This window comes from Lates calcarifer, linkage group LG21 (genome assembly GCF_001640805.2).
Source record: "Lates calcarifer isolate ASB-BC8 linkage group LG21, TLL_Latcal_v3, whole genome shotgun sequence".
In the NCBI taxonomy this organism is placed as follows: domain Eukaryota; kingdom Metazoa; phylum Chordata; class Actinopteri; family Centropomidae; genus Lates; species Lates calcarifer.
In genome coordinates, this window is record NC_066853.1 from 241,879 (window position 1) to 259,407 (window position 17,529).

Here is a 17,529-nt window from a genome sequence, read left to right on the forward strand (position 1 = left end):
AAGAGAGTGACTGCAGACTGAACCTGGACTCGTCCTCACAGTGTTTTAGTGTCAGGTCAGGAGGATCCAAGTCACCTGTTCAACATGAAAACTGTCCCAGCATGCAACACAAACACGAGGAGGACGAGGTGAGGAGACAACGTCACCACCTGATCAACCTCGACCAATCACATCAGGACTGATACAGTTCAGGTAAAATCTGAGGTGACTATCGTATTTATCAGAGTCTGATCCAGTCAGTGAACAGGTTATTGATGAAGGTCCTGATCACGTGGACAATCGATCAGGAGGTGACAGAGTCTCGAACAGCTGCTAACATCTGTCCAACCTGAAACTACAAACCTCCGTCAGAGCTCAGAAAGGTACAAAATAAAAACAGTAAAATATCAACGACAGGGTGCAAAGTAAAAACAAAGACGTCCGTCTGTTGTGGACGCTGACGAGCCTCCGAGTCAGGGCTCAGGGTTTAACGTCCGTCAGATCGACCTCAAACCAGAAAGACTGAGGAAATAACTAATTTCTGCCTCGTTAAACGTTAAAAAATGATAAAGTCTGAATGAGATGGAGACGAAAAACAGAGCTGAAGACTCAACCAATTACAGCAACATGGTAGCTAGCATTAGCACTGAGCTACAATAGCTTCAAACCTCTCTGAAGTCATTTAATGTTGGCTAATGCCTAATTATTGTTAGCTACTTTATAGCTAACCTTAGTGTCAGCTAGACAGTTAACAGTTTCTAACAGCTAACAGTCTCAGCTAACTACTGTACGTCTATTCTCTATCTTTATCTTTAATCTGCAGCGTTAGTGAAATCTACAAACTGACTTTATCCATATTAACCAGTGTTAGCATGATGCCACATTAGCCTCATACCAAGAGAATGTTAGAATTTTAAATATGAGATGTAAACTTAAGTAATTATGGACTGACTAGACTCATAATGGTAACTAACATTAGCAGTGAAAGTTTTCAAACCAACTAATGTTTTTTTGCTATCAGTACTTTTATCTATGTTAGCTAGCAGTTACTAGCTTAATCAATCTAAACTACCATTAGACGTCAGGTACATAAGCTTCAACTTCAAACTAATGTTAGCTATGTTTACAGCTAGCTGTTTTAGCTTAACCTCTAAACCAACTGGACTCATTATAAATTCAAATTAGCAGTGTGCAACCAGCTACTGTTTTATGTTGACTGCTGTTAGCATTTAGCTGCGTGTGCATAAAGAATCTTCATTACCACTGCTGCAATCAACTCCAACAGTAGATAAATGTTAGCTAGCTGTGTTAGCGTCAGTTCCAAACCAACTAAAATGGTGTTGGCTATTCTTAGCAGCGAGCTACATTAGTGTCATTTTTAAACTAACAAATGTGCATCTACGTTAGCTATAGTTAGCGATTGGCATTTAGCTTCATTAGCTTCATGTGCAAACTCACTTAGTCAGGGTTTATTTATGGAGACAGTTCATTAGTGAAATGTTTGGTGATTTGGTTTTGGGTGTGGATAAGTCGAAGTTATAGTTTTGTTTTGTCAAAGTCTTAAGACCACGTTGGAAACGTGTTCTCTCACCTCATTCCTCTATAGAACCATAAATATTTAAGTTAAATAAAATTAAATGATCAGTATTGTCAGATAGAAATAGCAGAAAAATAAAAACCTCCACATTGGTCTGTAACAGTGTTAAAATGACTGGCAGCTCAGCCAATCACAATGTAAGAAAAAAACAAATAAAAAACAAGACTGTAAATGAGATCTAATATCACCTGTAAGAAGGTGATTTAATTTTCAACCAGACCCAGAAGAGTCAGTTAATGTTGATGCTAACAGTTAGCATTAATTTGTTTGTTCGTCTAAACACTCACCCATGTCTCTGAGACTTTCATTTATTTAAAGTTTGATCATTCTGAGATAAAAACTGAGCTAGCGTCACTGTGATTTTGTTGTTCAGCTCTGTTCACGTCTCCATCAGACGCCAACCTCATGTTCTCGAGGTTTTTATCTAAAACTTGTACGGTTGTTGGTTTCCTGAGGCTGACTGAGCACGTGTGGTGGTGGTGTTAGCGTTGTCTACATGGTGACGGAGGGTCCAGGTGTGGTTGATGATGATGATGATGTGGCGGTTGTTGTGGTGATGGGGTGTCGGGGCGGGGCCAGGTCGAGCAGGGCGCTGACGGTTCCGGCCACTTGGGGGAGCCCTCGCTCTTCGAGGATGTGAAGAGGAAGACACAACTGACTCTACAGACACCACAGAAGAAGACAAACAGGTGGGGAAAAAGAAAACACAACAGAGAGGGGGGGTCAACGGATGGTAAATTAAATGAATGGATAAAATAACTGTAACCATGGCAACGAAGGATAAAACAGGAGCAACATCAACTTAAAATGATAAAAAAATAATGAGAACTGATGGAGGAAAGAAAAGGTGAGAAACAGATAAAGTTCAGTCTGGACAAGAAGAAAGAATCAATATCAGCTTTTCCAGATATTTCAATAGCATATCATGGTCTTCATCAGCAAACCAAGTGCTAGCTGTCAAAATACACAACTATTTTTATGATGTGACCAACCAAGACTCTAAAGTCGAAAGTTAAAAGTTTAAGTTGGATCTGATTGGTCAGAGAAGGGAGATCATGTGATCAGGACCTGATCATGTGACTACAGTCTGATTATTACTGAGGGACTAAACTACCAAAATAAAACCAGTTATAAAAACATTCCAGGTGTTAAAGAGACACAGTTGAGTCACGATGCTTTAGTTGATTTTATTAACGGGGTTCAAAGGGAAAATCATTCTCCAGTCATACAGTCCGTTAAAAAACACTCCAACACATCATCATCCTCACTCTTCATCTCCTATAAAAAACAAGCGCCATCAGGACTAAAGTCAAGTTTTAATATTTTTCTTTCATTTCCAACCTCTGGCTTTCTATTCCTAACAACAATGAAGCTGGACCCAGTAAAACCAGTTCAGGGCTGAATTACAGCTGATCATATTTAGTGGTTTGAAGGACAACATCCGAGTCCAAGTCCCAGAGGACACTCAGAGTCCCTCTCCACTGCAGGAACTGAAACCTGGTTCTTCTCAGAACCTTCTGAGTTCTTCTAGTGTTTCTGCTGGTTTAGAAATACATTTGATCAGACCATGAATAAAAATGATGACGTACTGAAGGTCTCGGATCACTGGACTTGGTGTTCTCTCAAAGTCTGGTTCCCTATTGGTTTGAGTTGAGCCTTTGTCAGGAAACAGGTCACACTGGAGGTATGGTTTCTTGTTAAACCTCATGGTTATACATATATTATATAGTTACCGACATAAAGAGTGGAGTCTGAGTTTTAAGAGTCTGACTTGTATCCCACAATATGGCTTCCCTAAACCGAAATACTTCAGGGATCAGGGTTATTACATGGTTTCTTTCCTCTTGTCTCAACACCAGGTGAAGTGGGCTCTCTAACCCTGAACTCAACTAACCATCTGTGCAGCGCTTCATCAAGACCAAACCAAAGTTCTACCCAAAACGCTGGAGAGTAAACCACAGAACTCAAACAGGAAACAGACTTAAACACAAGACTGACTGACTCAAAACAACCTCCAGTACAATCCAGTCATTTCCTTTGTTTTTTACCATCTTGTTTGATGTTTTAAAACTCTCCTGGACACGTGTCCTCCAAGTGTTCTCTACTGTTCTTTTGTTGTAAAGGTTTGGAGTTCCTGCTCCAATCAGACGCAGCAGTGAAAGGTTTCCAGTTGTTGTGTTTGTATTAGTATCACCTCCTGAGCAGTGTCCCGATTTATTTCCAGGAACTCGTCTCCACAGTGAGTAAAAACAGTGGAAACAAAAGTAGAACCAACAATAATGGACACATCTTGGGTTGCTGAGTTCCTGTAGTGGTTTGAAGGGCTCGGAGAGACCCTGACCTGCCAACACTGAAAGGTTCTTATGCTCAGGTTTCAGCACTTCACCCTATAGTGAAGGGACATTTGCTCTGTGTTGAAGTTATTTCTATTAATGATGAATCAGCTGAGTTGGTAAAACACTGTTGGTATCACAGAGAGGAAGACCATGAGTGGAAAACACTGATTTTTGGTGCACAAAGCTTCTTCTCCAGCAAACAGGGACACACAGTGCAGCAGGTTTCTGACACTGGGGGCCTCCAGAGGCGGGGGGGGGGGGGGGGCAAGAGCTCTGAAGCACTTTACAAACAGTAAAAACAGTACTAAAAAACACACTCAGACAGGCAGCCAAACATAAGGCACGGGGGGCGGAGTTTCAATAGACAGGTAACAGGCTTCAAGGTAAACCTCCAACGTTGGGGATTGTCAAGTTTTGACTTCACCTGAGGGATCACGTGATCCTCTATGGCTTCAAAGAATCTCAGACCCGCAGAGGTAACAGACATACGGTAAATTTATCGGAGGCGAGGCAAAGCTTGGTTTGTCAACTCAAGTCTCAAGTCAAAGCCAGGTAAAGGCCAACAAGTCCCAAATAAACTTGTGTCAAATCCAAGTCAAATGTCAAGGTTAACAAATCCTGAGTCAAGAACAACTCTTTCCAGGTCCAAGTCCAAGTCTTAAACATTGTGCTTTGAGTCCAAAAGAAATCATTATTTGAAACGTGGGTGCTGTTGGACTGATTCAAAGCTTACCTGTTGGAACTCAGGAACATTAGGAATATTTGGGGATAACAAGTCAAGTCATACCAAGTCAGAGGGCTTAGGTCCAAATGAGGTCAGGACTCAATTTTATTCAAGTCAAAGCTGTGTTGCCTCTGCAGTTTAGACAGTTTAGGGATTTTACAACTTAAAGGCTTAAGTGATTTGATTTGTAAATGATCATCAGTACAGACTCAACAAGGAAAGTGAAAGGGTTTAAATTTTATAAGTTAATCTGATTTTACCAAACCCTGACCACAGGGCCTAGCAACATGCTCTGAACATGGGTCCAACATACCAGAAGATGTTGTCAAAGAGTGTTTGGAGCACTTTTTCTCTGGAAAAACTTGGACCAGAAGTCTTTGCACAGGTAATGATAGTGCTAAACCTGTAAGTAAATGACTTATCTTTCCCATCTATATCATTAGTCGAGATCACTCAGTCAAGTCACAGCAAGAATTTAACTTTTAATCACTTCATATAAATATCTTGAAAGACAAAACTATCCTGTAGTCTGGTCCTGGCAATACAATGATCCACTTAGTTGTCTCTATCTCATCGACAACTGAGGCCATTTTCTTGCTCGTTTTTGTAGTTTTGGCACAAGCAGATGATGACCCCATTCCAAACCCCACCACCACTCTGACTGTCTCCAATGTTTTCCCAACCAGGGAAACAGCCGTCACACCTGCAGACCTACAGGAATCACTGAGCAAACTGGAAACGTCAGGTGAAGTTCAGAGGTCTGGAACTAGGGTAGTTAATGAACAAGACACACCATGTCAGATAGCGAGCTTTGGAAGTGTTGAAAGGAGCAGTTTTCAAGAGCAAGGTTCTGGCTTCTTTAGAGGATTGTGAAGCAGCAGGGTTGAGATTCAGCATCTCAAAGTCTGAGGCCATGATGAAGGACTTCAAATACCTCAGGAGTAAGACTAAGGTAGAGCTGACAGGTGAACTGGGGAGGTGTTGGAAGTTATGCAAACATTGTACTGTACTATTGTGATGAAAAGTTCAACATGTACCATCACCTACTGTCACAAACTATGGGTAGTGATGTACATCTGTACACAAAGAATGAGCACACAGCTCAACAGGATTATTTTTCCTTTCAGGTTAAAGACAGACATCGAGAGGGAACTTCTGGTTTTCCAGGTACATCCAACTGAGAGGATCTCAGGGTAGACCTGAGGCCTGTAGGCCTTCAGGGCACATTAAACTCAGATAACCAGGAGGGATGATCTATCCCATCTGGTCCGGGAAGGTTTTTCGGATCCTCCAAAGAAGTAGGGGAGAAGGACATGTGGGCTATTAGTTATCCTGCTGCCATCTTGACCTGGTCCTGGATAAGCAGCAGAAACCTTAGAACAATTCATCCTCCAACTCCCTACAGTCACGGATGATATATCAGATACAAATGGTTGACATCTGTTCCCTTTAAAGTATGGCTGGACTCAGAGTGAGGGGCTCAGACATAAAGAAGGAGACTGGAAGAGTCAGTAAAGGTGGTTTGGGCATCTGATCAGGATGAGTCCTGGAAGCCTCCCCTTGGAGGGACTGAATAACTAATACCCTGACCAAGGAGCACTAGAGAATCTGGGCTAACTCACAGAAGTCCTGAGTAAGCCACAGACAACGGGTGGATGATCTACAGAGCAGGACTACCTGATTCCCCCTGCCTCCAGTTTGTGTACTAAGTAAGAGTAACCACAAAATGTTGAACTACTCCTTTAGGTTTTGTGCTGCGACTCTTACTGTGTTAGTTATTTTGTTGTGCTGAGATATGTTTGGGGAAGATAGGACGAGTTATTGTTTGTGGATCTGTGCAGTTTCTGGATGTTTTGTGCTCAGGTCGGGCTCAGACATGTGGTGCCAGGTGTACGTAGATGGCACACAGCACTGACATGACGGACAGGTAGAAGAGGGCGAAGCCGGCCAACTGGACCCGAGGGGAGGGACTGGTCAGGGGCGGGGCCATGGAGAGCAACTCACCGACCGTCCCATAAACCCCGCCTCCTTTCCCCTCCAGGACCTCCCCCACTGAACAAAGACTGTCCTGAGGGTTTGTGTCGGGGTGAGATGGACACGGTGGAGGAGCAAGAGTGAGACGACAAAGGAGTGAGATGGACAGAATAAACAAGGGTTAATGAAAGGTGGGAAGATGAAAGAGAAGAGAGAAAGCGGTTAGTGGAGGAGAGGCAGCTGAAAGAGGAGCAGACAGTGATGTCGCATCAGGAATAAAAACCTGTTTCATTGTGAATTTGGTGACACTGTGACATCACTGTCCACTCCTTTTAGTTCCTTCCTTTAACAAGACAGTTCAAAAACCACTCGGCCATCTGTTCATTCAGACAGAATCCAAACATCCAAAGACTTGGACTTAGACCTGGGAATAGCTGGACTCTCACCAGACCACACTGAATCATTTTCTCTGACAGTTTTTCAGACTTGGATCTTTCTGAGCTCAACAACTGTGACAGCTGTGATTCTGGGCAGATGGTTCATTTCTAACACTATGAACTTGTTTTCAGTCACGATCAGTCAGTATCATTTAAACTGAACTGAATCATTAAAGTTTAAAATGTTTGTGTTGACTGTGAACTAAGTTACCCAGTGATTAAAGTTCCTTTAAAACTAATGTATGAGTTAGAACAGCTTTGAGTTGCTATAGCTAAAGCTAAGGACAGTGAGGAACGTGTTTATATACTGTTTATAACCTTGTTAAACTGATGTTTACCTGAGTGGATTTATGAAGGTAACGTCAGCTGATAAACAGTTAATAAATATGGTTGTTGAGGGCTCGGCCTGACGCAGGGTAACGTAGGTTTTTACAGATGAAGGATTAAACTGTATAAAATAATGAACCTGGAGTATAATAATGGACCTGCTCAAGTTTATTGATGTGATCTCTTTCTAAACTTGGCTTTGTATCGGATTTTGCTCAGTTTTTGATTCTGGTAAAAAGATGAATTACTGTAGTATCAGCTCAGAACAAACAGGACTAGATCTCAGATCTAGAAGTTTATTCAACAACTGTCTCGTTCTCAAATGACCCCCAACTTTTTCAAAAGTAATTTACCAAATTTACCATTATCTTTATGAATTTTTGACATCAGTACCATTAGGAGAGATGTTAGTCTGGGTTACAAGAGGAAGAAGTTGCATTATCTCCATTGAAAAATCATGACTGAGGTCCAGATGATGGACGTGTGGATTCAGCTTCAGTCATTCATGTCAGTTAGTTCGTACACCTGTATGAGAGTTACCTGTGGGACTCCGATCCTGCGACACGCCTCCAGGAAGTTCTCTACATTTCGTCGACATTTGGCCATGGTGAGTTTAGGCTGCAGGACACAGAGAGGAGCCATCAGTCCCTCATGTTATTATTGTTAGATCTCAGTGTGTTACAATGATTTGAAGAACCATGCTCACCACAGCGGGGGAGGGAACGTGGATGCTGGGGACGGACCGTGGTCTCACGTGATTGGCCAGGTGACACAGCACCACCCCGTCTGTCAGTGCTGCCCCCAGGTCGCTTGGCAGCGACACTTTGAGACGAGCCTCGATGTTCTGGAGGAAGCAGACGAACGGAGGTTAATGCATGTGATTCAGTCTCTGAGGGTCACGTGATCTCAGGTGTGAACAGGTACGAACCTTTCTGAGCTGCTCCACCAGCTCAGCGTCTTCTCCGACCAGAGGAGGAGCGGCAGGAGCCTCCTCCTGGCTCTGAGGAGCAGCAGCAGCGTCACCTGTAGGACAGAGAGGGAACAGCAGCAGGAGTCAGCGACAGGTGGAGATCAAACACCTGAGAGGAGGTTGGGTGGTTTCTCACCTTTCCTCTTCTCTTCTTTCTGGCCAAGACGAAACAGGAAACTCTCTGGCCTGAGGCTGGCGGTGCGACAGGAGGCCCCGCCCCCTGAGCTGGGGTAAGAAGGCGAGTGATTGGCTGGAAGAAAAACCCACAATCACTCAGAGTCAGTCAGTAACACCTGAATATCTGGGTCATATTTCTGTTTCCTTACTTGTTGGAGAAAGAGCTGCTCGGTCCTCTCCCTGCAGAGACACAACACACCATAGTTATACACCTGATCACACCTGAACACACCTGAACACAACGGATCACAGCTGAACACAGCTGATCACAGCTGATCACAGCTGAACACACCTGAACACACCTGAACACGTGAACACACCTGAACACACCTGAACACAGCTGAACACACCTGAACACGGGTGAACACACCTGAACACACCTGAACACGGGTGAACACACCTGAACACACCTGAACACAGCTGAACACACCTGAACACGGGTGAACACACCTGAACACACCTGAACACAGCTGAACACACCTGAACACACCTGAACACACCTGAACACACCTGAACACACCTGACAGTGTGAGCAGTGAACATGTAAACAGACAGAAGCAGCAGCAGGGTGCAGTAACTGCAGCAGACAGGAGGTGGAGCTGGCAGAGGAATGAGAGCGACAGCCGTCTACAGACACTGCAGCCACAGACTGACAGACAGGAAGAGACGGAAAAACAACCAAAGGAGAAGAGATGAAGCTCAACAGAGAAACGGGAGGAGGAGGAGAGAGGAGAGAGAGGAGGAGAGGAGGAGAGGAGAGAGGAGGAGAGAGAGGAGAGGAGGAGAGAGAAGGAGAGAGGAGGAGAGGAGAGAGGAGAGAGAAGGAGAGAGAGGAAGAGAGAGGAGGCGAGAGAAGGAGGTAAAAAGAAGAATAAACAAAGACAAAGTGAAAATGGAGAGAAATAGAAAAACATGTTGAAACATAAAGAGATAAATAAAGTAGATGGTTGAAGACGGAGGAGAGAAGAACAGAGTTAATGATCTGATTATTACTGATGTCACAGTCTGATGAGACAGAGACACTGTTGTTAACATGTTCAGATGTTTACAGACAGACCAGGTCTGATACAGATATAATCTAATCTTTCAGTCTGAACATGAATGAAGGTCTAACAATGCATCACCAGTGTTTCCTCTGACTGTTAACACTGTGCCAGACTTAAACTGAACTAAACAAACACTTTAAAGGCTGACTCACCTGTTAGCCTAGCAACACAATATGGCTCCAAACAACCCACAATGCAACACTCTGACACACTGTAGTTAGACTGGTACTCGCTCCTTTTAAAACTAAATCTGTTGTAATGAATGGAAACATAGTTTTCTCATCTTAAAATACAAGACAAGGGGAAAATATTGTCTCATATTTCAGCCAATGTGGCCAGTCTATCACAGAGACACAACCATTCACATCCCACAGTCACAACTACAGACCGTTCTCACCTGTCTCACCTGTTACTGTCTCTACAGTCACATTTCACACCTGTAATTCTCTGATTTGTTCTTAGTTTAAATATTTCTGCACTGAGGAGTGAACGAGTGAGGGAGAAGGAGGAGGAGGGCTGTAATGACAAGATGATGAGGGACAGGTAGATGACTGAGTGACAGCAGGACAGGTGTGTTCATGCTGAGTCACATGCTGATTAAAACCGTCCAGGTACAGAGACCAGAATCATTCAGACCAACATTTCATTTAGCTCTGAGCTCTTCTACAAAAGCCTTTCTTCTTAGAAAGTTAGTGAGAGTTTGAAAGAGCGTGAGTAGAAACACAACGAGGCTGTAAAGGTGGACTGGTGAGTAGATGGGTTTTCATGTTAACGTCCCCGACAACCTCTGTAGTCTCATTTAGACACTCGTTAGCAACCGCCTTTTTAGACACTAAGCTCAAATCAGGAGTGGGGGATTTACTGACCCATTTTATGTCCGAGAATCAAACCTGAAAATGTCTTGAGCTTGTGTTAAAACCACAGACCTTATTTCAGACATTTAACCAGAAACACACTGACTCTGGGACGAGGGAACAGGAAGAGCTAACATGCTAACATGCTAACAGACTTCCTGGTTCCAGATGTAGCAGCTTCTTTATCTTATCCAGAGAGACAAAATAAACTAAGACTTTATTTCACCTTTTTGTCCTTGACTTTCCAACATGTTAGACTGTCTCTGTCCATTGGGTCTCAATTTAAATTCAGATTTTACACATGTAACAGAGCGAGTCGAAGCTACAGCTGGGTGGGTACAGCTTTTATTGTGAAAGAGCCACAGGAAATAAAGTGTCTGTTGACAGGTGCACTCTGTCATTTCTGAAACTTTAATCTGAATGATTCATGTCAGTTTGTTCTGGACTGAGGAGGAAGCTTTTACAGAAGCTTTTATTTTGAAGGCCAGTTAGTAGTTTCTGTTATGGGGGCGGGGCCAAACTCTTACCATGAAGAGGGCGGAGTCATCGGTATGGGTGGAGCGTCTGGAGGGGTAGACAGTCTGAACACACACACACACACACATTAACTAACACATACAGTAACAGACAGGTGTGACTTCAGGTGAACAGGTGTGGTGATGAAGGGGTGTGGTCTAAACTGAGGGGGAGGAGCCTGACGTAGAGTTTAAACCTGAGGACGGACTCACCTCACTGTCTGGACTGGACTTTGTTGGACTCTGAGCTGCTTTATGCTGAAAAACAACAACAACGGTCAGTCTGTCTTCTCTGAGGGGCTTTTATTGTGAAAGAACAGCGGGAGGTGGAAATATTCTGATTAATAAACTTTATTGACTTTTATTTTGGTGGCCTGAGGTGTGTGATTGGTTACCTTGGTAACGTCTCTCTGCAGAGACCTGTTCCTCTGTCGCTCCTCGTCGTACCTCAGAGCAGCAAGCTGAGCCTCCCTCCTCACCCTCTCCACCCCTCCTGACCCTGCACCTCCTCTCTGAGGGGGGAGACAGAGGGAGAGGGGGAGTCAGTCATCAGCAGGAGTTAGATTCACTGAGGTTTGATATGAGACAGGAGAGGGAGGAGTTACCTGACTGTGGGAGGTAGAGGGTGCTGTGACTCCATCCACCACGCTCCTGAGAGACAGACAGGAAGTCAGAGGACAAACAGGAAGTCAGAAGACAGACAGGAAGTCAGAGACAGACAGGAAGTCAGAGGACAAACAGGAAGTCAGGACAAACAGGAAGTCAGGACAAACAGGAAGTCAGAAGACAGACAGGAAGTCAGAAGACAGACAGGAAGTCAGGGGATAAACAGGAAGTCAGAGGACAGACAGGAAGTCAGAGGACAGACAGGTGACTCAGGTGAGTGATAGTGATGATTTGTGTGTGTTTACCTGTTGTGTCTCCGTGTGTCCTCTGTTCTGGACGAGCTGCTCTTCACTGGAGAACCCTGCACACACAGGAAGTCAGCCAGGTTTACAAAATAAAACAAAATCACAGTTTACAAAATAAAATTCTCTGACGGGACAGGTGAGGTGGGCGGAGCTCCTACCTCTCTGGTGATGCGTCTCTCAATGTAAGCCATGAACTGAGAGCTCAGGCTGCTGCTGTCTCCTCCTCCTCCTCCTCTTCCTCGACTCCTCCCCTCCTCCTCCTCCTCCACACAGCTGTCTATGAAGTCAATCTGCTCCAGTTCCACATCTGGAGAACAGACAGGAGATCATCAATCAATCAGATCGATCAGTGATGAACCGAGCTGTTCTCTGTGATTCACTGTAGACAGGAAGTGGTCAGGTGTTCTCACATGATCCATTAGCCAGCAGTGGACCTCCTCCTCCTGGTCTCTGTCTCTGGTCTCTGCTGATCTCAGCCACTCTCTGTGGCAGCTCTGACAGCTCCTCTGAGGGCTGAACACAGACAGGAAGTGAGGTCACACACAGACAGGAACTGGGAGGTAGGGAGAGGATGTGTGTGTGTGTGTGTCTGACCTCGTTCCCTGACCACCTCTTGTCTCCGCTGTCGACGCTGTTGAAGCCTGAGTCCAGCTGCTCCGTACGGACGACCAGGGTACAGCTCATCAACACTGACACACAGAGACACAGTCAGCACTTCCTGTTAGCTTCACAATAAAAGCCTTTCAACAGAGAGGTTCTCTGTGAAGACCGTGGTTTTAAGTGATGTTTGATGATGTGCGAGTGTGTGATGAGGTCACACCAGGAGTTGAAGGGCAGAGGTCGTCTGTCGTAGTCTGGGAGGTCAGGGGTCGTCTTACTGGCCTCCAGGTTCAGGTACTTAAATATGTGGACCTTCCCTTTAATACAGATCTACAGAGACAGAGACACAGCTCAGTGATCCACATCAAACCCAATCAGAGGAGTCTGGTAACGTCCCCGCAGGTTTACCTGTGCAGGTGGGGTCTGTAGGGGGTTGTTGTCGAGGACGATGGTCTGCAGCTGTGTGAGGCGCCGGTAACAGACGGGAATGGACGTCACTTTGTTACAGGAGAAGTCCAGACGCACCAGAGGAAGCTCCGCCAGCTCTGAACATCAAACACCCATCAGTCCACCTTAACTGACAAGTTTAAGGTGGATTCACTCTGTGTGTGTGTGTGTGTGTGTGTTTACCTGGAGGCAGTCTGACCAGGTGGTTCCTCCTGATGTTCAGGTCTCTCAGAGCCTCCAGCTGACCCACCTGAGACGGCAGAGTCTGGATCTCATTACAGCTCACGTCCTGTAGGGGGCGGTACAAACAGCCATCAATAACTGACCATCAATCACACTGATCAATAACTGATAGTAGTGTTTACAGACCAGCTCGGTGAGGTGTCTCAGCTGACCCAGCTCCTCCGGGAGAGAAACCAGTTTGTTGTTACAGGCGATCAAGACCTTCAGAGGGAGACTGCAGACCACGACAGGGAGGACCGGGAGCTGGTTACGACTGGGGGGGGGGGGGGCAGTGTCAGCATCAGTGTAGTTTTAATCAGGAGGAAACACTGGATCTATTTTCAGCAGCGGATTGATCCACAGTTGTTGTAGCTCTGTGTGTGTGTTACCTGAGGTTCAGGTAGGTGAGGGCCTGCAGGTTGAGCAGACTGTCAGGCAGAGACCGGAGACAGTTCTGGTACAGGTTCAGACTCTCCAGAGACACGAACAGACAGACTTCCAGAGGGAGCTCCGACAAACGGTTACGGGACAGATCTGAACACACAGGGGGGTATTGATTATTGATCAGGTGTCCTGAGGACTGTAAAGATTCAATCAACTCAAACTCAGATCTTATTTATTCCCTCTCAGCGTCAAAATAAAATCTCATGTCAAACTTCCTGTTACAGTGTTGTCCTCTGCTAGGCTAACAGCTGTTCTCAGTCTGTGTATAGTGACTGCTAACAGTTAGCTGCGGCTTGTCATCAGAGATGACAGAGTTTCTTGTCTTTTACATTTAATCTCCTTCACACTTCAACAGCAACATAATGATAAACAAGCTGTGTGTGTGTGTGTGTGTGTGTGTGTGTGTGTGATCACTGTGACAAACTTGTGACTGAGTCTGAAAATAGAAACCAGACCTCTAACAACAGCCCGTCTGTTCCTCTAAACCTCCATCTCGCCTCAGACTCATTAACCAATCAGATTGTCCTGTGTGTGGTTGACATGGTGACGGAGGATACCACAACTCACACTGATCAGCCAATCACCTCAGTTTAACCCTACAAATACCCTATTTCACCTGAAACATCTGGACAACAGCAGGATGTGTTAGCTGCCCTCTGGTGGACGATCAGTGTGGTGCAGGTCCTTCATTCGGACTGCTGTGATCTCTACCAGACTCCATTGACAAAAACAGGGATTTAACCAGGAGCTGCTGGAATACCACTGCCTCCATCTGTTAGTGTGTCTGTGTTACTGTGTGGTACTTTTACTGCAGTAAAGTATCTGATTACTTCTTCCACCACTGAAAGTCACACAGTAACACAGACACACTAACAGATGGAGGCAGTGGTATATATATATATATATATATATATATATATATATATATATAGATAGAGAGAGAGAGACGTTTCTGGTTGAACAAACAGGATCTTACTCTTTAATAAAAAGCTCTGTCTCTGTAGTTATCCTATCATAATGTTGTCTTTATTAACTTACTGGTACTTTTTACTAGTTCTGTGTGCCCGCCAAAATAAGTCTGTAAACTCTGAGACAGTCAGTAATAAACCAGACTCAGTGACTGAGCTGTTATCATCATCACACTCTGAGCTGCTCTCACACATCAGCTCCACCCCCCCACCCCCATACACACATACACACATACACATACACACACACACACACACACACACACACACACAGTCAGTAGATGTACAGTCTCTATATTTATCCGAGCAGCTGTGAGCGGACCAACACCTGGCCGGCAGGAAGTACACATCACCACGGTAACATCTACGTCCTGCTGTACAGCAGCAGTGTGCGCACACTCACGCACACACACACACACACACACACACACACACACACACACACACACACACACACATACAGGAAGTGTCCTTAAGTGACCAAAATAAAAGTTCACCTCTCTTCAGAATCAACTCTCATCTGCTCAGTATCAGTCTCTGTGATCTGACTGTAACTGTAACTGACTGTAACTGTAACTGACTGTCGATCAGACCTGTTGAACCACCTGAACACTGCAGCAGGATGAATGGATGAAGGGCAGGGGGAGGAATGTTGTTACTGTTACTGAACCCTTGTTATCTTCCATACACCAGCTTTAACCCAGTATCATCTGTCTGTGATGAACTGAAATGAACATATCAACAACCCAAATGTCTGGTGGTAAATGTGTCACATACATAGTTAGATAATGTGAGAGTAAGATCCTCTTTGTTTAACCACAAACATCACTATATCTCTCTACCAGACTCCATTGAAAAAAAACAGGGATTTAACCAGGAGCTGCAGGAATACCACTGCCTCCATCTGTTAGTGTGTCTGTGTTACTGTGTGGTACTTTTACTTCAGTAAAGTATCTGATTACTTCTTCCACCACTGAAAGTCACACAGTAACACACACACACTAACAGATGGAGGCAGTGGTATTCCAGCAGCTCCTGGTTAAATCCCTGTTTTTGTCAATGGAGTCTGGTAGTGATATAAAGTGATTTTTTAAAACCAGTTTTACTTGTATATTATCTATTGATATTTTATTTAGATTGTGATGCTGCAGCCCCGTCATGTCTGTGCTGCAATCACTGATCAGCTGATATAGTGGCTGCTATGATATGGGCCTGTCAATCATCCTCTGACTCGTCTGAGCTCCACTTCTCCTCATCGCTCTGATTCACTCAGAGCTGAGGCCTGAGGCTGCAGCACCACACAGTCCTGGACCAGTTTCCAGAGCCTCCGTCACATCCTGAGCTCTGTCAGCTCATCAGACACACTCCACTGTCTCAGTCTGACCTTAAACCTCTGAGGCTACAGACGCAGCTACATCCTCTGCTGTGATTGGACAGGTGTTTAATGACATCATGCAAGCCAGGAAGTCCTTCACTGTCTACCTGGACAACATCAACAGGTAAATCTCTCCTCAGGTAAACAACAAAACACCTACTGAGGAGACAGACAGCTGCTGATAACATCTGACTTTCTAAACAGAAAGAAATATCACTATATATCACTACCAGACTCCATTGAAAAAAAAGGATCTGATTACTTCTTCCACCACTGAAAGTCACACAGTAACACAGACACAGTGGTATTCCAGCAGCTCCTGGTTAAATCCCTGTTTTTTTCACTGGAGTCTGGTAGAGATCACAGCAGTCCGAATGAAGGACCTGCACCACACTGATCGATATAGTGATGTTTCAGGTTAAACTAAAAGGATCTTCTTTAACCTGTCACAGGTGACCTGGTCTCCTCCACTCTACAGTCATTAAACAAAACAGATCCAGGTGTGCTCACCTTTTCAACAAGTTTCTGACGTCAGAAACTTGTTCCGGTCCCGGTCCGAGCTCTACAGGCGTACCCGAACCCGCCACAGAGACTTAGCATGTTTACCTTTATCAGATAGTCAGTTAGCTAGCATGCTACACCAGCCGCCTCCCACTAATTAAACCTACAGGTGTAATGACACAACACCCCCCCCCTCCACACACACACACACACACCACCCCCGTTCTTCACCTCAGTTTAACATCAGTAAACAACACAAATCACAGGTTTCAACTGATTTAACAGTTTAAGATGATGTGATTTAAGCGCGCTAACTAGCCGAGGTGAGCTAACGTTGTTTTGGTTCCTGCTAATGAACTCTGAGATTATTCAGATTTACAGGTGTTTAAACTCCACAGGTTAGTTCTGGATAGAAGTTAATGAGTTGGTTATAACGTGTCTGAGTTTCTTCCTCTTTCTTCAGATAAAACCAGAGGAATCAGGACAGGGGAACTTTTTCAGGGGGTACAGTATTTGTCATAACACCGGCCCTGACGGTTTTCCCGTCTCATCCTCTCCGGAGCCTCAAAGTTGGATTTTTACTTTCCCCGCTGTAAACTACATAGAAACTGTCTCCAAGTTATTCTACCCGCCCCGGTAGAGACCCGCCCGGCTCCCTATGTGCGGTCGCCGGGCTCTGCGGCTCACTCACCAGCCCTGGTGGTGTCCGTCAGGTCGTGGTTGGCGGCGCTCCGGGGGAACTCCTTCAGCTTCCTGCCGCTGAGGTTCAGACACCCGGTGGCCGAGGCTTCGTCCAGCGCCCGGTCCAGAGAACGGTTCCAGGGCGCCGGCCCCGCCGGCCCCAGTCCATTATTATTCCCGATTAAAACATTCCCGGCGCCGCCGCCTCCTCCGCTGCCTCCCACCGTGAAGCTGAGTCCGGTGTTGTCCGCAGACCCCAACAACACCGAGGCCGCCATTACACACTCCGGCTGTTAGCTCTCCGTGCTAACGGCTAACTCTCCCACCCTAAACTCAGAGCGGAGCATGCGCAGAGCGGCGCTCAGAAAGGAGGCGACTGGACAACAGATGATGACAAAACACAGTACTGTTAGTACTGCACACAGTACTGCAGGTACTACTGTT

The 17,529-nt window shown here is 45.2% G+C and overlaps 1 protein-coding gene across 1 annotated transcript; it reads right to left on the reverse strand.

Annotated features, from left to right (window-relative positions):
• Positions 1–18: 18 nt before the first annotated feature.
• Positions 19–17,434, reverse strand: lrch3 (leucine-rich repeats and calponin homology (CH) domain containing 3). Its single transcript, XM_018704931.2, is given in 21 exon segments — positions 19–2,236; positions 7,915–7,992; positions 8,081–8,218; positions 8,303–8,397; positions 8,481–8,594; positions 8,671–8,701; positions 10,949–11,002; positions 11,150–11,194; positions 11,332–11,448; positions 11,542–11,587; positions 11,848–11,903; positions 12,006–12,154; positions 12,258–12,360; positions 12,442–12,499; positions 12,501–12,536; positions 12,668–12,777; positions 12,856–12,992; positions 13,078–13,183; positions 13,264–13,390; positions 13,506–13,650; positions 17,096–17,434. Coding segments are annotated over 21 exon segments (2,181 nt in total). The 5' UTR covers positions 17,364–17,434; the 3' UTR covers positions 19–2,068.
• Positions 17,435–17,529: the final 95 nt, after the last annotated feature.